Source organism: Poecilia reticulata, chromosome 9, assembly GCF_904066995.2.
Source record: "Poecilia reticulata chromosome 9, P_reticulata-male-v2, whole genome shotgun sequence".
Lineage (NCBI taxonomy): Eukaryota > Metazoa > Chordata > Actinopteri > Cyprinodontiformes > Poeciliidae > Poecilia > Poecilia reticulata.
The window spans coordinates 4,794,041-4,818,789 of NC_088838.1; the positions used below are offsets into that span (position 1 = coordinate 4,794,041).

Below are 24,749 nucleotides of genomic sequence, written 5' to 3' on the forward strand. Positions count from 1 at the left end.
AAGGTTGTTGTTGAATCGTTTGGTTATCTGAGCTGGAAGCTGAACCCCCAGTCGGCCTTTTCATTGAGCCCACGGCCCGGCCGCCACTTTCCCGTCTTTGTCTTTCTTCTCCATCTCCTGTTTCTCCTGCCATTAACTTTCTGCTCGGCAGCACCGCGGCACTAATCTCCGTCTTTATGGAAGCTGATGCATATTTCATCCTATGGCAACATTCGGTGTCAGATTGCACATTTCCTCTGCTATCTGAGAGGCGTGTGAGGACAGCAGCGGGGTGTCAGAGAAAGCGTACGGCCAAGCAGAACGCCAACGAGACAGGAGAAAAATAGGAAGTGATGGAAGGGAAGAATGATGACGAGTGCACTGAGTGCATGGTGGGAAAGAGATTTTCTTCATCCAACATTCCCTCCTTCGTCCCTTCTAGGTGCTGTCTGCCGGACTGAGCTCGCTCCGGCTAATTCTCCTCTCCACATGCAGACGCTGCTGATTTTTCCTGATGAGGATCATTTGCCTCTTCAGTCCTAATCAGTGCACTGCAGAAACACATCTTACCAACTGTTTTTGTCTTACACACGATCGTAATCCCGTTTAACATCGCTCTGAAGTATAAAACTGAGTCTGGTCTGGATATTCAGATATTATCTTTTCTACTTTGAACAGAGACTTTCTCCTAAAATATTTTCTTTTGCAATGCAGAATTGTGTGCGTTTCTCTGGTCAGCTAGTTTGGATAAAGCCGATCATATGTTTTATGTGTGTGTGGTGTAACATTGCTGACAGGCTGCCTTTAACGTTCTGTGTGCCCAGAACACGTCCAACAACACAAACATGCTACCTGCCAAGTCTGGGACAGGATGACAGAGCCGTGTTGGCAGACCTGCTGCTGTGATCCTGCTTGGTCCCATGTTGGCACTGACCTTGGCCCCGTCACCATGGAAACTCTGTTAACTCTGCTCCGTCCTGCACTAACTTTTTCTTTGCTTTCTCCACACACTGTCTTAGAATACCGATGGACAAAATCTGTGGAACGTATGATCTTTATCCTCGGTCAGGTTCTAGTTATCCTTCACAATCGCCCCAACACATGAACACAAATCCAGTTTCGTCACTGGACATTAAAACAGAGACGGGTTTTATTCCAAAGTTCATTCAGAAATCACTTCACCCCAACAGAGCGACATCTTGAAACAAAAGTTTTATTTGGTGTTATGTTTTTGTCACAATTCAGTGTCAAGCAGTTAAAAATATTGCATCTGACTTCAAAATTGGACGCCTTGTTTGACATGACATATGTTGAGTCTGAAGGCATCATAAGAGCACTTCCTGTAAAACATGGCCTCATCATTGGAATGCTGAGTTTCTCATACCTGCATTTGTTATTCAAGTAGCTATGAAACAGCTCGTGTACTGAATGTGGCCTTTTATTGTCGCTCCTTCATCTTCCATTAAAATGCTTTTGCAGCCTATAATCTTTGCCATAAACCTGCTGTAGAGGAATACCCCAATATTGTATACATATTTTATACCAGAAGGGATCCTATTGTACTGTTTCTTGAATAATAAAAGTCGGACATTGTTCAATGTCCACACACAGTGTGGCTTTGTCTCCATAAATTCCTAAAGTTTTCAAAGCTGTTTTGTCTCAGACCTTTTAGCCTCTGTCAGTAATCATGAAAAACAAATAAAAATAAAAATAGGGCATTTTACACTAACCTGTGTTTTTTTTTTTTTTCAAAGCATCTTTAGACTTTTGGTTATTTGGTCACATTTTCAGCAATGAAAAAAAATTAAAAAGTAGAAATAAGTAGCAAAACTTCAAAAAATACCCAAAATGTTCTGCTATATTTTCTTAATCTCTGTCAGGATCCCAGATTGTGAGTTAGTTTTGGTTTTTGGTATTATTTATGTTCCTTACTTCTTTATTTCCTTTTTTCAACTTTTACTTCAGTTAGTGATTCCAGTTATGTTTAGACTTCAGATGTGTGCTGTTACTTCTGCTGGAGTTTCGAGTTACCACGGCGACAAAATTGACTACTTTTCAGGCTTTGCATATGTACCTAGAAACACATCTTAACTTTCTGTTTGTAGAAAAATCTGAGTTCTGTTCAGAAGTGTAAGAAGGCATCATTTATTCAGGATTTTTCACCTCCTCCTCACAGCTGCAGATTTGGCTCTGCTGTCCTGCATTTCGGTCAGGCTGTAGCCACGAGGGTCTGCTTTCACAGTCTGCTCAGTTTTACTGCAGTTTTCTGACAAATTGCTTCAACGTGCACAGAAGTCAAAGATATTCCGGCATTTTCTACAACACCTCACAGCTGTGGCTACAACGCCGCAGCACGCCCCAAATCATTGTGTGAATGTGTGTGAATAGGTGAGTGAATGAAGCTTTACAATTATAGGACATTTACCATAACTCAGCCTGACTAACAAATCTAAACTGGCCTCTTGACAATATTAAGGACCAGAGTCATTACACACTGTCTGAACCCCATCAGCCGTGTCGTCATGGATCAGTGTCCTAGCAACTATACCGTCCCTCTGTGTTTTGTACTTCCTCAGGTGGTTGTGAACTGAAGAGTGTTTCCTCATTTTGTCTGTTCTCTCTCTTGGGCAGCTGAGGTCAGTCCTCACTCTGCCAAACATCCCAGCAGACGTGCCGGGTTTCTTCTAGCCCATCGCAGCTGTTAATTGGAGACGCCGTGGTGGCAGACATGATTTAGCGCTCTGTTTTTCACCTTCTCAGAGCCGCAGTCGAAGCTCACAAGTTGCAGTTATCAAGCTGTTGCTCATGGCCATGCTTTATATTCAGCGCTCCCTATGACAATAAAAATAAATCTATAGCCTCCGTGGCAAGATGGGGAAATTGCGCTGAGCTTATCAAGGTCCTCTTTCTAAAGAAAGAAAGGACGACGGCTTTTCAATCTGACGCTCGATTCAGAGATGCTCCCGGCTAAGGCTCGACCGCTTCGGGATATTTAATCTTTGCTTTCTGCACAAATTCAGAGACCGGTCTTATCTGGGATTTGATAAGTGTGACCGTTTTATTTCATCAAGGGGATGAAGACACTTTTGAGCGATGATTTCATTGTGGAAGTCCATTTCATGCTATACGGTCTACTTTAAAACATCTCGCTCTTGTGATTCAGCCAAACAAATAGCTTGGTCCACATTGGGATTTAGCGTGCGCCCTTTCAGCCAGGGCTCCCCGCTGCAGCCGTGGCAGGAGCGGGTTCAGCTTCCAGCCTGTGAATGGGCCAGATGGCAGCTGGCTCATTTAACATGAGGCTCGACCCAACACCACCTTTAGAAACAGTCCACCAGGAGGAGTGCACTGTTGATCAGTCACGCTGCCAACACGCTCCCGCTAACTTAATAGCTCTCAATTACCTAAGCGAAAACAAGATAGTCAGGCTGTTGCAGCGTAAATAAGGATTCTTAACCGAACAACCCCATGTACAGCTGAAACATCCAGACCTCATCAGGAATGAGCTGGAAGATCCTAAGAAGCAAAGTTATAAAATAAACATAGCAATAAAACATTGTATTTATTGTTTGTTCAAGTAACAAAGTGATTTTAGCTAGGTAACAAGTTACAAGTATTGCTGTCAGTTGATTTAAAAAAATCATCTGATTCATCACACTAATCTTGATTAATCACTACACTTAATTTTGTAAGTTTGAAATATAAATTTGCCATTTTCAGAAAATGTGTAAAAAAAAAAAAATATATATATATATATATATATATATATATATATATATATATATATATATATATATATATATATATATATATATATTGTCTCAAACAAAACGTGTCAGAAGATTCTCATTTTTCAGATTTTCATATTTACAAAGGTTTAAAATAAGTCACCTGCGAATGTCAAATGCAACATATACACGTTATACACTTTGGTTTTCTCCAAATTTCCGTCGCTGTGCTTTTTTAAAGTGAAATTAGCCGCAGGTCACACCACTCTGACTCTCCTCACTCATCTTTTCCCTCCTTTGTGTCTCTGTATTATCCACCGATGGCCTTCCTTACAGAGACTAGCAACACGACTCAAGTTTAAACATCTTTTGTGGTTCGTCGCTCCCCTGGTGATGAGCTGCTGTGAACAAGGTGACCCTCTGCTGGACAGAGGCTTTCAGGTCAAAATAATAGTCTGATCAACCTGCGTTGAAGTCCCCTCAGTCTTTTAGAGACTGGGAGGACGACTTAAAAAAAATTTATTAAAAAGCATCTGGAGAACAGCTACAGTGTGGAAAACCTTAGCATAGGACAAGAGTTAATGTGATGTACAAAACTAGCTTTGTGTGCAAAGTGTAGATTGCCAATATAATACTAGTGAAAAATTGCTTTGCTGAAATGATTGATTAATCATTGATAACCAAATAGAACATCTCTATCAGCGTTTCTTTAACATTCACTTTCACTTCGAGATGACAACCCGGCTAGCAAGCAAATGTTCAAACTACGTTGATCAAACGTTGTCTGAATATTCACTCCAAACATTCGCTCATTATGGGAACATTTATTTTTGCAGGAATTTTATATAATCAATTTCAATATCTTTAGAACCTGTATGGCGGCCAATACTTTTAACAAAATATCTATTTTTGCATCTGAAAGTCTGCATCTGTGAATGTTGTCTGAAAGTCTGTATGCGACGTTTCTGAACATAACTGTGAAACTTAATCCGACACGGGTGGGGTCATTTGAGAGGTCAGGCCTGGTTAGGGTTACACAATAATAGTGTTACTAAAATTAATGGAAATCGATTAAAAAAGATTCTTAAAATGATTAGAAAAACAAACGTGTGTGCGTCAGCTGAAATAACCCCAACAGGGGGGTTGATTTCAAGATGTATTGTGATATTATACAGGTTTAACATGCTTTGGTTTTGTTTTTGCAGTTTATAGTCGGGCTACTTTCTTTCCAAACTTTAGCTCAAGATTTAATAAAGATGGAACACATCAGAACAAATTTGTTTCCACATTCATCAGCTCCACAATCTGTTCCAGTTTTCATATACAAAAAAAAAGAGAAATTCCATCCTAATCCATATAAATGACACCAGCGAGCCCATTTTTCTTCCCCTGCATTCCCCTCCTGAGCTGAGCTGCATCTCCATTTCACAACTCAACAAACGAGTTTCCAGTGACTCATCGGCGCCGCCCCAGAGGGTAGGAAGTAAAGGTGATGGAGGGGAGAGCCCGCCGAGGCCCCGGGGCCTCCTGCGCTCCATTGCTCATGCAGCACGTTGTCATACAGCAGCGGCTACAGGTGGATGGCACTGACTGATTCCTGGAGCCGCAGTGTAACATTTCACCCTTTGGAAAAGAGTCTGAAAAAGCTGCTTGAAGAGCTCACCCATGCTACCTGCTGCAAAACGTTTGTGTCATCTGCTGACTGCGCGCGGCACCGACGATGAAAGCTTATCGGCGGGGGGAATTGCTGCTGCTCTCTTCGGGGGAAATATTGCCCTCTATCAAAATGTTAGAGGGAAAACAGCTGACACCGCCGACTCAGAAGAAAACTGCTACTAGATACAGATTTCCCCCTAATCCTGCCAAAATGTTGAAAGAAGAAAGGAGAGAGGAAAAAAAAACCCTCCTTTCTAAATTTCAGCAGCTCAATCTCCGGTGACACATGATTCTGTAAACGTTTTATCAGACCCAGGAGGATATGGAAATGTGACTCAATGAGAGCACAGTGACATTTATTTTCTCTCGGCCTTTCCCTGGGAGCCACGCGAATGAGGAAGCTAACTTAATTTTGAGAGCAAAGCAATCAAGTGGGCCATTATTCATGCCGCAATAAGATTAGTGCAACGCGACAGCGATTACGCGGGCTGCTCGCAATTCGCAGCAACACTCAACGCATCTGTAATCGCAGTGAAAAGGATGCTGGTGTGTGATTAAATTAAGAGGAAATTAGCAACTTATTAGCATTTCTGGACGCCAAATAATGCTGACAGATCCAGGTTCCTTTGAATTGTGGTCAGGCATGAAGTTCCTGTTGCTGCTCAGATAAAGCTCAATCACAGATTTATTTTTGTTTGTTTTGCGCAAATAAACCAAATTTAATAAAGGTAAAGTCAACCAAGGTTTTCTGTTGTTACGTTCTTGTCCAAGCTTATGAGGAGTCGATGTCCCCAGAGGACTTTAACCATTTTAAAACAGTTTCAGATGGAGGTCAAAGTTTAATTTTATTAACCCTTTAGCTGTAGTCTTGCTTTCGTTGAGTGGCTACACAGGAAATAGAGGACGGAGGTTGTGTGTGCCAACAAAGATCTTCCTGTATGAAACACATGCTGAGAAAAGAACCTACAGAGAAAACGTTTGAGGCACAGCAGAAACTCTGGATACAATTTTCATTTGTTGGAGGAGTTTATAAAGTGGGGAAACTAGCAGAGGTTTGACTTTAGAAAAAAAAAAACTGCCTCCACTTTAACATAGGTTTTCTTTGTCGTAGGGCATTTTGCCCTTGATCCAACATAATGCCTATAAATGTTGTAAATCTACGTTTCCATTAACCATAAAATTACACAAATGGGAATTACAAAGATAATTTACTGAATGAAAACGCAGTAAAAACAACTTTCTTTTTCACAAGGATTAGGTGGGTTTTTCTCAGCCATACTGAAATAGATGTATTGCAAAGTTGCAAAGGAAACACTCTTTTCACACCATGAATCATGTGATCAACAGCCAGATGTTACTAGAAACGACGTTACTAAAAACGACGAAGACGACAGGAAGTGGGAACAGAGTTTGTTTTCTGGTCAGAGTTTGAACAAAAAAGCTCACCTCCGCAAATGAGTCGGACTTTCTTGGCAAACAAACCATCCATCCATCCATCCATCCATCCATTTTCTTCCGCTTATCCGGGGTCGGGTCGCGGGGGCAGCAGCTTCAGAAGGGAGGTCCAGACTTCCCTCTCCCCAGCCACTCCTTCCAGCTCCTCCGGGGGAACCCCAAGGCGTTCCCAGACCAGCCGAGAGACATAGTCCCTCCAGCGTGTCCTGGGTCTTCCCCGAAGCCTCCTCCCGGTGGGACGTGCCCGGAACACCTCACCAGGGAGGCGTCCAGGAGGCATCCTTACCAGATGCCCGAGCCACCTCAACTGGCTCCTCTCGACGTGGAGGAGCAGCGGCTCTACTCTGAGTCCCTCCCGGATGACCGAGCTTCTCACCCTATCTCTAAGGGAGAGCAACCTAAAAGTCTACATCAAAATATTTCTGTGCTGAGAAACAAAACCAAATGCTCTCAGATGAAACTGTGAAATGCAATTTCCGGGAGTCTTCAATCCGCTGTAGGTGCAAGTCTAATAGATTTTTTCCACTCCATCACCAGCAGCCTCCGATCCTGCGATCATGAAAAAGACACTGCAAATCCACCTGAGAGATGAAAATACATTTGCATAAATCAATCATCCGTTTCAAATTGTTATTTTTTTCCCCCTTGCAGAATTGCTTTTCTGGTTCGGATGGCTTGTCCGTGCAATAGAGTGAAAATCATATTCCCACATCATGATTTAAGACGTGTCAGTCCGGCGTAATGAAGGCTGAGAAGCAGCCGGTGTGTGTTTCCTGAATTGATTCATTCCGTGTGTTTGTGTTTGGTTGCAGGCCTGAAGCGGAGCTACACCTGCGAAGTGTGCGGCGTCACGCTCAACTCGGTGGCGCAGTACCACTCGCACCTGCAGGGCTCCAAGCACCAAAACAAGTGAGTGTGTCACGCGGCGAAGAGCTAAAAGCCTCCGCACTCCGTCCACACCAACATGTGTTGTCTTTGCTTTCATCTGCGTCCCAAACGCGGCGCACTGCGGCGCATGCATAAATGATGAGAATATTGTAATGAGCTGCACAGCTCCGACAGGAAATTCAGATGGACTCATTTTGCTTTAATTGAGCGTGTTTTTCTTTCTCATGTTGGAGCTAACTGGTGGCTGCGACACACACAGGGGACGAGCTCCAGCAGAGAGTCAACAAGTTTTTGCACGTCGGTCACAGCAAGCAAGCACTTCACTGGATCTCAGCTTCTGCTAGACTGCTGTCAAAACATGAGCTAAAAAAGAGAAAAAAAACTGGCAAAGATCTGCATCCATGCTTGTACGTTCAATAAATTATACAGTATTAAGCAATCACGTAGTTCTCTTGTGAATAGATTGAAGGAAACACTGGTTTCCTGGTACATTCTACTAAAAACAACAACAAAAAAGCTTAGTTTAATAACTCGCTTCACAAAACAGAAGTGCTCCAGACCACTAGGGGGCGTCTATCCTGGTAAAAACCAGCCCACGGAGGGACTGGACCCACTGATATTGAGAAATGATTGCTTCCTGTGCAAAGTTTTAAATTTTACCTGATTGTTAATGTACCAGTTTGACGGTATGAAGCTTACCGGAAGTTACCTTCTGTAAACAACCATCCTCCACTGCAAAGAGAGAAGCGCAGAGTTGAAACAGTTGCCTGTTGATGTCAGTTCAATATTTGGAAGAGTGACTGACACTGAATGGCCCCGTGCAGTTCCTCCACTGCCATTGCTAAAACTACAGACAGTCTACAACTCACAATAACAAACACTGCAACTTCTTCTGTTCTTTATTGGCCTGGTAGAAATTCTGCTGGACACAATCTAAGTACCTGTACCTTTTACCACACTTAACAACAGACGAGTCAGTCAGCAGCAGTTCTAACCCTGATACCAGCATAACCCCTCTCCTGTCCCAGTGAACAAGGTGAACAACATTGTGTTCAGTGATGAGCTAGTTAGCTTCATTCCAGGGAGTGATGGGGTTTTCTCTCACTTTGCCCTTTTTAGAATTACACAACAAAAAAAATATTGATTACCGAGAAGAAATTCAAACAATCTTTATAAAATAATTGTAAAAAATCTGTCTAATGTTTTGCAAGCTAAGTCCTACCTTTGCTTGCATTTAAATTACAGATATCTATTCCCACATAAATAACTATGCAGTTATCTACTGCATAGATAACTGCATAGTTATTTATGCTTTAGTCATATACGTTGTTTTATAATTAACCTCACAGCTTCATTACCGTTGTTGGAGGACAGTGAGTTGCTTTTGGAGACTGTCCTTCTCGGCTCCAAGTTTGCTGATAATCTTTTGGTCCCTCATCATTTTCAGTAAGTGAGCTTTCATCTCTTTATCTACCTCCTGCTTAAATATTTCTGCTTGCTGTCTTAAAGCAGAAACATCTCCTTCATATGTAATTTTACGTTCCTGGTAAGAAACTTTAGCCTGCTCCAGTTCACTTTGGAGATGTTTTATGGTCTCTGTGGATTGCTGCTGCAGGAAAGAGAACTCTAGTGCCATTTTCTGATGCAGATTGTTCTTTTCAGCTCTAAGTGCATTGATAAGATGATGGTCATTCTTGGCTCTTTCCAAATTAGCTTCTTTCTCACAATTCACCTCATGCTGATAAACTTCTGCTTTCTCTCACAGGGCAGAAACATCTGCTTCATTCCTCCTGTTTAATTCTTGGTATGAATCTTATACAGCATCAGCTCACTCTGCAGACGGTTCTCTGTTTCCTGCAGGCAGACAATCTCCTTGGACATTTTTTCTTGGAGCTCGTCCTTCTCAGCTCTCAGGTTTTCATGTAGCTTTTGCTCATGTTAGATTTTTTCTTCATAAAACATCTGCATGTCGACCTGCAGGTTCCCTTCACCTGCAGCTTCATGTTTCCATTGAAGCTCATAGTGAGTCTTGATTTGGTCCAGCTCTTGTTGGAGGGCGTCACTTTTCTCTTTTTCTTCCTGGATTTGTGACCTGAATGCTTCCTCACCAACAATATGAGCTACCTTCAATTGCTCAAATTCCTTCTGCAGCAGCCTTTTCGTCTTGTGTTTTATGTCACTGTGCACCCTGGAAGTGATTATAGCTCGTCTGAGAGACTCTGAATCAGAAAACTCTTCTCCTGTCAGTAATTCTCTCTTCATCTCCCTGAGTCTTTTCTGCCCTTGTAACTCAGCTTTTGTATTCTCCAGTTCTCTTTGCACGTAGACTAGCTTTTGGTTCTCCTCAAACCATCTTGCTCTCTCCTTTTCCAAAAGAGAGCCAAGTCTCTGGATCTCTCTCTGTAACTCAATGGGAGGCTTTCTGTTCTCAGTCCAGCCTTGCAGATTCTGTCCAGCTCTCCATGCTCCATGCTGGGGTCTCATCTCACCGTTGGAGGAATGTGGCCTTTGGTTCGACATGTTGGACAAAACAATGTTTGTTAAAATCCGTTTTGATCTGCAAACGATCTCAATGTTCAACTTTGAAAGTGCTTTGCGAACGACTGAACTTGTCAGTAGTGCAGCAAGCAATGACAAGAATGTAAAAGTTTGTTACATACATACAGAGCTGATGACATCACAAGCAGGACTCTAGTTGTGACATCACAGAGTTTCCCTTCATCTTTGGAATGATGATGTGAGTGTTTGAGAACTCTACCACACTGACCAACCAACCTCCACCATCATCCTCCTCCTCACCTTCCTACCCCCCATATTGGAATTGGGATGGGTTATATAGTGTTAGGGTGGCTCTGATTTATTCTTTCTGTAGATTTTTATTCATGGTTATTTTTTGTTGAGTCATTGCATCTTAGGACAGTTGTCCACTCTGGTTTTGGATGACATACAGTTGGAGGTTTTTTGCTCTTTCTCTTTTAGGTTTGGGCAGTTGGTATGATGCGTATCCATGGCAATACTTCTTTAGGTTTATTTTTACGACTTGGAGACGCTAATCATTATCTCAAAAGCTCAAATAGTGAACTAACTACTGCCACCTGTACTACAACCACAAATCTCATGAGACTTGAAAAAATGGTTTTGTTCATGCAGAGCAGAGAAAATGTCTTCCATAGTTTGTAATGGACAAGAATCATATCCCCAAACCCAACATCTTTCTGCCCAGCTTTCAAACCAAACAGCCAGAGAAATATTTACAGTAGAGGCAGATTAGATTAATTTACCAGGTCATTACAACAACTTATGGTGTCATCCAAGACTTGTGATTGTGGGATATTGTGTCTGCAATAGGGATATTGAAGTGTTAGCATGTCATGGCAGCAACACTGTCTTTAGAAGAATGATTGATACTGGAGATGATCCTTCCTGCCCACAGCAACAACATCCACCAACTCTTTGAAGATACTTGGTGGATATTACAACATTTAATTTCCATTTAAATGTTGCAGATGCATATTGGATGAATAGCAATACAAATATTTTTTCTAATTCTGACATGTATCAAGTAGTTATCAGCAAATTCTGCTTACCTACACATTTCTGCAGTCACAGGAATATGGGAAAAGTTTAAAAATAGTGGCACATTTTTGTCTTTCCTTATTAGCTCAGTTATCAGCTAATGACTGAGCTATTCCCCGACTTGTTTCTATAAGTCGGGGAATAGGTGTGGAGGAAGACAGACAGGCTGCACAATGATGCTTAATAAGTTGTCTCTCAAACATCCAGTTGGTGTCAGAGGGCGTGATAAAAGTCAGAGGGCTGATGAGAATTTTCATGATCATTTTACACTGATAAGCAACTTAGAATAAGTGATGGCAGCTCATGATTTAGGAAAAACTTACAAACAAGAGTAATAATTATCATTTTTGGAGCGAATTATATTACGCAAATCATATTAGCTTAGCATAAAGATCTTTAAATGTAATGTGTCAATCATGATTGGTCTTGTTTGGACCTGTGATGTTTATCTGTTCATTGAACCCTGAAGAGAAAATACTCAGTACAGTGAGTCAAAGTGGGCTTGTTTACCGTTGGTTACACTGTCTCTGTTGGTTTATGGAGAGACATGTTTTTGAAAGGGGCCCAATTAAATTTTTGTCATGGGGCCCAAGATTCCTGGCGACGCCCTTGGCCAGGTTAGCTAATATTATCTTTGTAAATATTCTGTTCGAAATTATTTTTAAAAGTCTGTGCATTTGAGGGGAAAAAAAGCATGAAATATTACGCATCATTTCTTTGTTTGCATTGTTCATCCAATTAAATCATCCAGTTAAATCATGATATCCTGTCTGAATCTGGCCCCTTTGATTTGGCAATCAATCAAATTGCTGTTGTTTAATTGTTTTAGCATTTTCCATTTTGTTTCTATTATTTCCTGTTTTTGTGGCAGTTCTCTGTTGCACTTGTTTTTTTATTTTTTCTGCGTGTGTTTTGGAGTTTGCATCATGCTTGTGTTTTTGCAGCAGGTTTTGTCATTTGCTGTCAACCACCGTAAAATTCACACAGAAAACATCAGCCTGGTTTTTGCTCTTAGCTAATTGTCCTCTGCAGTGGCCACTTTGCCTTAAGCATCTTCAGCAGGACTTTGCAAGGGGACGTTGAGTTGGTCAAGGCAGCAGGTGTGAATGTCCAGGATTTAATTGTCCCGGCTGGCTGTTTTCTGGCTGCTACCCTCCAATGAAATGCTGGCATCAGGAGATGTGACAATCATTTAACAGACTCCATGGTTTAGCCACGGGTGTCTGCTGCACTTTGTCAGAGTCATTGGATCTCTGTCCAGGGTCACTGTGGTTAACTTTCATGCCGTCACACACCACATTGTTAGTGCTCAGAGTTTTGAATGAATACCTGCTGCCACATGAATCCTAACTGGTTGGATTTCATAAAGATTTTCCATAATTTAATTGCTCATCTGCTGAGACTGATTTAATTTCACAAATATGTTTGTCTTAAATTTAAATACATTTACATTCAGATGTATATTTTCTCTTAGCATCTAAAATAAAGAAAAAAAAATTGCTGTAGAAAATATTTGTAATATTTTTTTCATGGTGATTTTTAGTGAAGAGCTAACGGGTGAATTTGTGACATTTACCTTTAAAGGGGCAGCATTATGTAAGATCAACTTTTTGAGCGTTCCATCATGTTATAATGTTATTTCCTCATGGAGTGTTGCCTTGACTCTTTCGTGCATGTTTGAGAAATCCTTTAATCTCCCATGGCAACCATTCAGGAAAATGAATAGAAGACCCATGTGATGATTTCCTGAAGGCAGAGTCTTTAAAGAGACAGGGGCCCAATTTCAAGATGTTAATTTAAAAAGTCAAATTTCTTTGTCATGTTTGATCTATATAGCAACAACTAAACATATCTTATTTACTTAATTGTGCTACAAGCTGGCACTATGTGCCAGGAAAACACATGACACTGTTCCTTTAAGAATAAAGAGGAAACGATAACTCCCTTTGCTGACAAAATCTTCACTTTTTCTGTTGATAATCATGACTACACGTCTCTGCACAGAGATAAGTACAGACAACTAACCTCAAATGTAAGAATTTATTAACAAAAATATGTCCAACCTTACAGCTAAAATATTTCAATGCACTACCTAAGCTAGTTACATTCAACTAAACCACAGCATAAAAACAACAGAGTAAGAAAAACTAAAAAACTACCATAAGGAATAAATAAGAATAAATCCAGTTACCAATAAAATGATGCAATGATAACAGGCCAGCATGAATTGTGAATGTTTAAAAACTAATTTCATTTTGAGGAAATTAGAATGAGGTCGAAATAACTTTCAATTAATTATAATCGGGTTACAACAGACAAAACATAAGTAATTATTTGGATGCGATATAACAACTGTGAGTATGTTTATTTCAAACCAAAATTTGTAGTGAAGAATTTGGTTTGGGGACAAATTGGGGACAAATTAGTTAATTAGATTAGCTCAAGACTTAATTAAGAATAACAGTTGGTTGACAGTCTTGTTGTTTATCTGGTAACAACTATTTTCAAATGACCTCGCACTAACTTTAGCAGTGACCATTTAATTACACTGTCTAAAGATGAAGAAATAATTGAAAATAGCCAATAAGACTTGATTAAAACGATCAGCCAAGCTCCATTGTTAGCAGAACAAATGTAGGCAAAATTGTAGTACAAACTGCGGCATTGCAAATATCAGTTTTCACTTTGACACTTGTTTAAACTTGCGCGTTTATGTAGTTAAAATCATGTTCATGTTGATATTTAGGCAAAATTCCAAAATAATCCTGAATGAGACTCAGTGATCTTTAAAAAGAAACCAAATGTTCATGATCCAGATAGAGTTGCTTTGAAATGTTGATTCCTCTGAGCTGGCTGACTGTAACAGGCACAGGCTGGAAATGTTCAGAGGTAAACAGAAACAAGACGCAGTGGGCAGAAAGTGCGTAGCTCTGTAGTATCTCTGGTTGGGTAACCGCTGCACATGACATGGGGAAGCAGTGAGAACGCTGCTGCAGCTGTCAGAGCCCATCGGGACAGATTTAACCTGCCTGCGTCTATTTCACATTGATACCATGTTCTCCTGGCGGAGCGGAGGACAGCGTGAGTCAGAGCACAGCAACCTGCATGGAGGCATGTCATCTACTGAGTCACACCATCATATTGAATTAAAAAGCCAATGGTACTCAGACACGCTGTCTTATGGTTTATATTTAGCCATGCGGTGGTAAAACAGATGGCAGGATTGGTTAGTCAGCCCAAAGCTCTGGCCCAAAATGAAAAATCCAGTTTTTGCTGGTTTCATGTAAAAATTCCATATAAGGCATTTTTACTGACAAAGGGAGGAAATCCAAATGCTTCTCCGCTGTAGCGCCTCCACCTGGTTCAGATCCGCCACAGCGTTTGTAGTAGCGCTAGCCGCTGCTAGTATTGTGTGATTGACAGCTGACCGCATTCACTGACTGCCCCGTAATTTACATCACGACCGACTCCAAACAACATTAGTCATGTAGTCTAGCAGTGGACCAGCGAACATGTCGTCTGCTATCAGAGAGCTGCTCAGTCTGGAGGAGCAGAACCGGGAACACACACACAAGTTCTGGAGCAATGATGGTGGTTTAGCAGACCTGTAAGCGGCTCGTCTCTATGGAGGAGAATTAGGCCCACTGAAGAATACAAAATAAAATTCAGATGTTTTGGGTTTCCTCTCTACAGGTCTCTCACAAACGTTTGTTGATGTTTTGGCCATTCCTTCCGACTGAACTGAGTTAGGTTTGCCGTTAAAGACTTTCTTCTGCCCATTCCCATCCACACAGTTCACAGTAAATGGACTGAACTTATATAGAGCTTTTCCAGTCATATGGACTGTTCAAAGCACAGTACACTAGCACCACATTCACCTATCCACACTTACTAACATGTACATTAATACACCTTCCATAGTTCGGTAGACAACTTGTGTTTTGAGGAGCCCAGGGCAGCACTGACATGAAGCTGGAGTTGAGCCCACAACCTTCCGATCACAAGACATTTCTTCTCTTCCCTAAGAGCCGCAGTTGCCCATCCCTTGGTCAGAATTCATATTTTTTGTCTCCTTTTCATACTGTGAGATATGTCTCCTGCATTGTAAATGTTTATTACCATAGCCAATGTCCTATGAGAGGCGTTAGCCTGTAGCTATATTCATATTTCAATAAAGCAAACTTTATAGACAACTCCCAGAAGATGTCTAAAAGTGGAATGATCTATGTAGCAGGGATCAGGACAGTGAAGATGAATAGGCAAATAAATTACCAAAATGTTTGACGTTTATTGACCAAATAAGTTTCAAAAATGTACATGTGTAAAGATCTACAGCGTTTTTATTAGAAGCGTATTGATCAGGATGAAGCCAGGCACTGGTTAGTGATTGCATATTGCATAATGCGCCACATTGTTACGTGATCATTGTTTTAAAAAGAGGACTTTGTGATATTAGGCACAAAATGTAATAATGTTCCTTCACAACGTAACTTAAAAACACTGTAACGATACAAAAATATTATCTAGTATTGTTGGTTAGTTTCTAGTGCAAATACACCTGAAATAAGATGAAACTAACTTACAAGTAACTTTTCAGTCAGATATAGGAGCTTGTTTTAAGTCAATAATTCCTTAAAATTGATGAAAAGGAGCTGATGCCACTGGCAAATAATTTAATATGCAAAAGGCATGTTATAAATGAAATAATCTGCCAGTACTTTTTTTTATCAATATTAAAAAAATATTGACTTAAGACGAGCTTTGTCTCATTTCAGGTGTACTAAGATACTTGGTGAGATTTTGTGTTTTTGCGGTGAAATGCATTCAAGGATTGTATGGCCTTTTGTCTATGAAAACAACTGTAATGTGTGCTGGCAAACTCCACAGGAAGTAGTATTTAACAAAACTTTCCAAAAATGACAAAATGTTGCAAAGAAAACACAAATCAGAAATCTTAGATCCAGAAACCTCAATAAAAAAAAATCAGTTACAAAGATCAACCAAAAACCACTGAATAATACCCATCCATCCTGTCTACGCCTGTATAAGTGCCCAACTGTAGTAGTGATGGAGTGAGAGGTGGGACACACCCTGGACAGGTCCCAGGTCCATCACAGGTCAGCACAGAATAAACAAGCATTCACACACACACACACACACACACACACACACACGTGCACGCACAGACAGCTTAGAGATTTGTGAATTTGTATTTGCAGTCCTCTGCATGTCAGGCAGGTCTGTCGCAATTGGTAACAAATCAATTGATGGTATAATTAATTAAAACAAGCTCAATAATTTCTATTTGCATGAGTTATCATTTTTCTCTTGTCCCTTTCTGCCTGGATGACAAAAGTCTTCAGTCTTTTGTGACATTTTTATCGAATGATACTTTTTAATCGAAAAGATTATTTATCTTTGAGAATGTGTTCTTGTGTTATTACGCCACTACAATGATATGACTTGAAAATGGTCTCAAAATAACAATATTATCGTTTATCACAATAACTTCTGGGACAATTTATCGTCCAGTACAATTGTTATTGTGACGGGCCTGTGAGGGGGTTCTGACCCTGTTCACAGGTGATAGATGATATCCAGTTGGAAGGGAGAGAGAACAAAGTGAATATTCGATTGCCCTCCAGGGAAGAATAGAGAGAATGAAATGAATGAGAGCTGCTGTCTCATCTAGCAGCCGGCCTCAGGGAGACGTTCAGCAGGAGAATGAGAGGCGAAAAAAAAAATGATACAAAGGAGGTGAACTTATAGGGACTTGCCCCACTTGGATGCTAACAGTGGGTTGCTCCATGGTCAAATGTGTTTCTGACTTATCTTTCTGAGCACCGGGGAAATAATTAGAGGCTTGATGACTGAGGGAAGTGAGGCAGAATAATAAAAATCACGACAATCTGTCTGCATACTACCTCCGGTGTTCTCTGTCCTTCCCAAGCTGTGGTGATTATCAGCATTAACACGCTCACACACGCACGCACACACACACCCATGAGCAATTACAGTTTAAAAAAATAAACCTGGGCAGAGCTGGTGTAGAAAATAAAATTGAATCTGGTAATTATGGATGGAAGTAGGTGGGGATTATGAATAAAACCAACATTTTGAAAAAAATCAAACTATAAAAACACAAAGGTTCGTCCTGTAATGCTCAGATTTTCAGGATATATTCCTTAAGTCATACATGGTTAATTCGAGGCCCGGGGGCCAAATCTGTCCCCTGCAGCTTTTGAAAAAACCTCCAAAAAACAAATATACGCTTAAAGAAGCAGTAATATATGTAAAATAGACCTTTTTGATATTAATATCATGTTTTAATGTTATTCCCTCATCAAAAACAAACTTGAAGTATATTGCCTTTATTCTTCCATGCATGTTTGAGAAATCCTTTAGTCTCCCGTGGCAACCATTCAGCTATGCAAAAGCCTAAGTGAACCTAGCTCCGCCTTCAAGGACGAAGTTCCTCGTCAGAGCTGCAGTTTCCAAGCTGCTGAACTCCCATCTCCAGTTTGACTCCTCAACTCAGCTCCTTCAGACTAGCCAGCAGCAATTAGCAAACACCTGGTGGAACTGAGCAGCAGCTGAGCTCATTATAAGAGCTACTGCTCAGTGAAACGCTGGTTAAAACACTTTTAAAGGGTTAATAGAGGAGCCATGCTGTGATGACTTCCTGAAGGTGGAGTTTCAGAAAAGGGCAGCAGTTTTTAAAGAGACAGAGATCCAATTCCAAGATGTTACATTACAAAGACAAATTTCTTTTAAGTCATATTTGATGTGTGCAGCATTGTTATATCAACTAACTGTAACATAGCTACTTGATTGTGCTATAAAATTATTCTATCTGCCTGGAAAACTTATAATGCTGCTCCTCCACCATCAAAATCATTTGATGAAAAATCATCTTTCAAAATAAAAAATGTTCTATAGTACCTGAAAGTTTCGTCAATCGTTTATGTGCAGCCGTAAAGTTGGGTGGGACAGCTTGTTTTCTTTTGTTCTCCTTGTTTTAATGCTTTTGCACAATGAATCCTTTAATGTGAATCTTCTCTCCACTCCCACGCTGTACGGCAAAATTGTTTAGGACAGGTGACTTTTCCAACACCGACAATCAGCTAGAGCGCAGCTGGAGCGGGCGCGGCCATTTATCAAGAAGAGGGAATTAACTTCAAAGGGATTTGAAGACGTCCGTGTAGAATGAAGGCTCTGGGATGAATTATGCATGAAAACGTCTCACCAGAATAATATGCTGACACAATTTGTCACACACCACCAGAATGCATAAGTCGCAGAGTTAAGGGGGAGGAGCAGGCCGGGAGGACTGAGGCAGTCAAGTTGCATCGTCGCTCTGGGCCAGTGGTAGTTGAACAACTGTGTAATCTACACCGTGAGAATAAGTTTAGAGACATTTTATCGTTTTCATACAACAAATTGGAACATTTTTGATACATTGGTTTATAAAATGTGCTTCCTTTTTTTTTACCTGCGTAATCCTGAAGTGCTTCGAGGCTGGATGTGAGGTGTGTGTCGTCCCCATGCGCCTTTAAAAGCCTGCCCTGCTGTCGGCGTGGGGAGGATGCACATTTGAGAGCTGACAGTTTAATGGAGCAGAAAACAAACAGCAGCAAGAATTTTTAGACTCCCAACATTTAAAAAAGAAAAAGCTTTTCCAGTGTAATATGAATTCTTTAACCCATAAAACCTGGAAGAACCTCTCCATACATGTGTAATTGCGCATATCAATTCAGGCTTTAATGTGTTACATCCAAAGTGGTTATTTAGTGTTTTATTAATGCTTATGAATAATATCAAGCTCTGGTTATTGTTAGGAAAGCACTGATCCATTTTTCTTCACTTCTTTGTACGATACTGATCCGAACAGAAGACCAGCTGCAGTGACTTAAAATGGTTCTGGTTTTTATACATAACTGTTCCGAATTACACATTTATTTGATAACTCAGTAAAGCACACTGAAATACACCAGCAACTTCACAAGCTTGGTCAATCATGTAAAAACAACTTGAATTTGTTCCCTCAGTGCAATTAGGAGAAGATCAGAAAGTAAAATAAATCAACTGAAATTGACAAAACCAATAGGTTGACTACTTTGGTCAAACATGTCAAAATAAATTGCGACAAACTTTTCAGATGGTTCACAAAGTGCCATTAGGAATTCTAAATATAATGTAAAATATATAATAAACACCAGGCTCAATAAATCTGCTCTTATCGATTCAACACATTGTCACCGATACCTGATCTAGATTTTTTTTTTTTTTTTTTTCAAAAATCGGGACCGATACAGGTATTAATATCATATCAGTGCATCTCCAGTTATTGTCTTACGTCTTGAATTTGTGTTGATACAAAGCAGAAATAAAGAAGATGTTTTTGTTGGTTATTTCATTTCAGTTTAGCAAATTCCATCCATGACAACCAGAACCAAGTTCAAATTCAATCACAGTCCGATCCACATTCATTTAAAATCAATTATTATTTTTCCTTTTTTTTTACTAATACTTATTGTTTTGATTAATTTAGGGTCACACAGATATTTTGAGTAGAAGTGGGAAAGACTGGCAAAATTCAGACTAATGATCAGGCAAATAACAACAGCAAAGTTTGACATAGAAACTTTTTTTTCTGGAAGGGAAGAAAAAAAAACAGAAATTGCAGATTTACAGCAAACTTAATGTCCAGGTGTCATCAGATCTGAGTCACTCAGATTCAAACGTACACAAAGCTTTACTGTAAAATACAGCAGCTGCAGAGACGATCCAGGTGGACAGAGAACAGCATGTCTCCCAGAATGCATTGCATCTGTTGCTCATTAAAATATTGCAACAATCAGTTAAATTGAAGCTTTTCTGTACATATATTTTACAAATTGCAAACGTATCAAACCGTTTCTGTGCGGCACATTGTTGCCTCTGTGACGCTAACGAGGTTTCTTCTCTGTCTGTTTTTCTCCGACAGTCTGAAGAATCAGATATGTGTCCAGTGAGCGTGGGATGCTGATGAAAACACCAACTCCTGGATTGATGTCAGACAAGCTGTGGTCAGCTTGCCCTGCTTTCTCTGCCTCTGTCCTGCTCATTCAGCCGCCTTATCATCATTTCAGGGGGTTTTTTTTATTTTACTTTTCTCTCTCTTTCTTCTCGCTCTGAGTATTTCGGCTGCCCAGACCAAGAGGAGTTATAAAGGAGTGGTTTTTTTTTTTATTATTATTATTATTATTATTATTATTATTATTATTATTATTATTATTTGGAGCAACTTTCGCATGACCATTTCCACTATCAAAACAAAAGGAAGAGCTTCGGCTTCTGTCCGCATCACCAGGCTGCTCCGACGCTCCGTTGGAAACTCTGTTCGTTTGTTTACTTTTCCGTCTTTCAGTCTGAAAGAAAGCATCCGGGAGGATCTTTTGTTCAACAGCTTTTCTAAAAATGCATGGACAAAGCTCTACTTTTTTTCAGTAGAATATCAAATACTTTATGCTGAGCTTTGAAACTGAGAAAATGAGGGTTTGTTTGCTTCTACGAGAAAGAAATGGAACACTTTTACTTATACATTCAACACTAAATATGGCTTCACCACTGACTTTTTTTTTTCTCTACACACAGAACAACTTTTACTGGATACAGTGCTTTCTTGTCGTAGCCCTAAACCCTTTTGCAGCTTGAGATAGGTTGATAGCAATAATAACACTGCTCGAACTCTTACTATTTTGTAAAGTGTATCTGTCTGTTTACTATGCTAAGCGAAAATAGCTTTTTTTTTTTGCAAGACGATTAGTATGATTATAAATCTCAGCATCTGTTCTTTTGTTTTGCTGCTTTTGTTTGTTGGAGGATCAATCTGCTAAACAAAGGATCCACAAATGTTGGAGTTTTGAGGGAAAATTCTAGATTTACAACCACTTTCACATAAAGGTGAACAAAGTCAGAATATTAACCACTCGATCAGAATCCTAACACCAGGAAAGAGAAACAAAAAGCATCTCCATTTTGTTGGTTGCAAGGAGAGCTTTGAAATGCAAAAAGGAGAAAAATGATTAATAGACCAAAACAAATGGAGTAAGAAATGGATTGAAATCTTAATTTAAATGTGGAGGATTATGAAATATTGACTTTTTTGAGCTTTATATCATGTTTTAATGTCATTCTCTCATCAAAAACATACATGAGGTGTTGCTTTGACTGGTTTGAGAAATCTTCGAGTCTCCCGTGGCAACCATTTGGGGACACTGTAACGCCTCATTTGATGCACTCAATATTTACCTCTGCCCAAATCCTACCCTACACCCCTTGGAAGCTTGGAGGAGGAGCTTCATCTCAATGGCGGAGCTTCGTCCACCCAGGTGTCTTGCACAGCTTAATGGTTGCCACGGGAGATTCAATGATTTCTCAAACATGCATGAAAGAATAAAAGCAACACTCCAGGTATGTTTTTGCAAGAAAATAACAATTACATGATGTAAAGCTCACGTAAGCTGCTATTACATGACACTGCGCCTTTAAAGCCTCTGTTGACACTAAGATTTTTGTTAAAGAGAGTAAAGACACAACAATCTGATATTTGACACCCTGCATTAAATCTGTCTGAGAAATACAGGAAGAGCCTCAATTGAGCATTTCCTATATTATCTTGTTATATAGACTTAAAACCACAGAACAGTTATCTGTCAGATGAAATTTTATGTTATGAGAATCTGGTGTTTTGGAGCCTTGGTGGCAGTAACGGACTCTGCTTTTAATTTTTTGGTTTAATTTTCCATTTGGCTCACACCCACAGCCTGGTAATGATTAATATCAGATTGGTGTATCGAAACCAAGATAAATGATGAACTTGGTCGCTTTAAGTCCTTTTAATTCTTGCAAAAATATTTCATATGATGTCTACCACGTGTTCTGCACTGGGGGGATTTGTTTTGCTCTTTAAAACAAAGTAAATAATGCTGGTGAAACGCTGTCAGTGCTGCAGCTTTGGGAAAGTCCCATTTGGACATCTGAATAGTGTTCGTCTCAGGGAGGAGCACCCATTTGCTTTAGGCTCACAAACGCTGCTGAGAGAGAGAAACGAAAAAAAGTCATTTGTACTGAAACCTCTCCCCCTTTAAAGCTTTTCAGAATGTGTATATGGCAAAGACTCAACCATAACTGTCATGGTTTTGTAAAATAATATTGTTGTGGATTCCTGTATTGAAAATTTTGTCATAAAACATGCACACAAATATATATATATAAAATCCTAAGCTTATGTAGCACTTTTCTTTCTCAGATGTCATGTTAATAGACATATTAAAGCTAGTATTCGAATAATGAGGGTTTTAAGAGAATTATAAATGATAAAAACACTGATGTTGTGGGTCAGTTTAGGATATTATTGCTATCTGTTTACAGTAGAAGTCATTTTATTCACTGTCAGTTTCAGTGCTGATCAAAATGTAGCTTTGACTGTTGTCATACAAAGTGCTTTTTCTGAACAGACCTCTTTGAGTTTTGACGTCTGGAATCACTTGAACACAGAGCTGGATTGTTTTGTGGAGCGGGACTCGGGAGCGAACAGCTGAGGAACTGCTGGCTGATGTCACAGCTGCTGCAAGAGATCTCAACAGCGACGACTTTAGGACTGATTTTAATATGACCATTAAGATTTGCACATGTGATTTGTTCTCGCAAGGTGGGGGAGGAGGGAAGGACTTGAACGATCTGCTTCGCTCATCTAGCATTGATAACTCTGTTGATCAGCCATGTTGTGTTCTTCACAGGTCGCCCAGGAATCATAAGCCCCGCCTCCCTTTGTGCGCCGAGTTTGTGTTTTGTTTTTGTCTGAGAAAAGAATAAAAAACACCTGCAACAACATTCATTCTGAGTAACTTGCAGTTATTTTGTGAAGCTGCTGTTTTTTGATGAAGCATACGGCAAAAGAAAAATTCTGGATTTTTTTTTTCAGAATATCAAGAAGAGCAATAAATGATGTTTATAATTTATAGCTATTGCAACAGTTATATTTCATTTACATCAGTAACAATCACACATTACAAAGTTTAGATTCACTTCAAAATCACTGAAATAATCGCAACTAAATTATATGCTAATTCTGTTTATATGTAATCAATAAAGGGGACCTGTTACGCAACATTCACTTGCTGCATTCTTGTTGGCAGGAGGCTCCACTTATGCTTTTCAAAGATGTACAGTTGTATGATTGCGCATTGGTTTGCAGCTGTTTTCTCATGTGAGTGTAAACGTTGTGAGTTGGGGGGTGTGGTCACAGCAGCTCATTTGGATTTAAAGAGACAGGAAACCATAAAACAGCTCATTCTGAAAGGAGCTGGAAATAGACAGAAATGACCAGAGTGAAATGTGATTATCCAACAATGACTTTGCACAAAAAATACAACAAACATGTTTTGTGAAGTCGGCAGACCATTCCTGACCTGTTCAAGGAAGCATAATAGGTCATCTTTAATATATCCTAAGTAAGGAATCGCTGTAATTATGATCTTAATAATGCTGCTTTTATATAAATAAGCAGAAGTACTTACATAAAAAAAAGTATTTATATTTTAAGGTCACACTCTAACTATTGCGGTTGGCTCCAAACAACAGCTAGGGGAACCCTTTAGAGTAGCACATGCATATTTCAGATTGTTAGACTGACAAAAAAACAAAGTATGAATATTTGATCAATTCAAACATGTGCATCACTTTCACCTGAGGACTAGAACAGAGCGCTCCACTGTGTTTCTGATCCATGTTTCACAGTCAGAGCAGGCGGGTCGCCAAAGGGTCACCAGCAGAGCCAGGGTAGCCTCCCCACTGAACCTCATTATCTGTATAATAGAAAAGATATAAAGTCACACAAAAAGCCCAATATTAGAACCTGAGAGGGTTTTCTCCGAAAACCAGCATTAAAAATGTCCAATTTTCAGGAACGGCAGCTAAAGCCGCAGGGAATTATAAAATGCTGCAGTGCAATTTTCAGGCATAATTTCAAGTTATGATGCGGTGAAGCTGGTCTTTGTGATCAAAGCTTTCTGATTGGTGAAGTATTTGAATAGCTGAATAAATGTAAAGCCATTTATTGCTCACTCCCGTATATGTAAATTGCAAAAAATAGAGCATAGATCTTTTGGAATGCCTCACCAAGCACTCAGTGGCTGGTTCTGATTATCTCTTTGTCCTGATCTGCAGATTCTTAATGCTGGCCCTAATTCAGCCATCTGTGAATGCAAATGAAGCCCTCTTTGCATCAAACCATTAATTCATCTTCTTGGAGGAAATGAAATCCGCTCACTGCATACAAAGTGGATGAAAGTTATCAGAGAAGCTAATGAACATTTATAAATTTTTAATGCTACATTAATAAAATACTTTTTTTTTGCTTCATAATTTCCTGAGGGTGAAGCACAGCCTCATTAAACTCCCCTGAGGCCGTCTGCATGCTCT

General features: G+C 39.9%; 1 protein-coding gene across 3 annotated transcripts in view; it reads left to right on the forward strand.

Annotated features, from left to right (window-relative positions):
* The window catches only part of zmat4a (zinc finger, matrin-type 4a), an 88,957-nt gene extending 65,794 nt beyond the window's left edge, over positions 1–23,163 (forward strand). For all 3 annotated transcript variants that reach the window (XM_008417301.3, XM_081611283.1, XM_081611284.1), the window contains 2 exons: positions 7,631–7,727; positions 20,269–23,163. In XM_008417301.3, coding sequence (XP_008415523.1) covers positions 7,631–7,727; positions 20,269–20,296 — 125 coding nt within the window. In that variant the 3' untranslated portion in view covers positions 20,297–23,163. The remainder of the gene's footprint in view (positions 1–7,630; positions 7,728–20,268) is intronic.
* Positions 23,164–24,749: the final 1,586 nt, after the last annotated feature.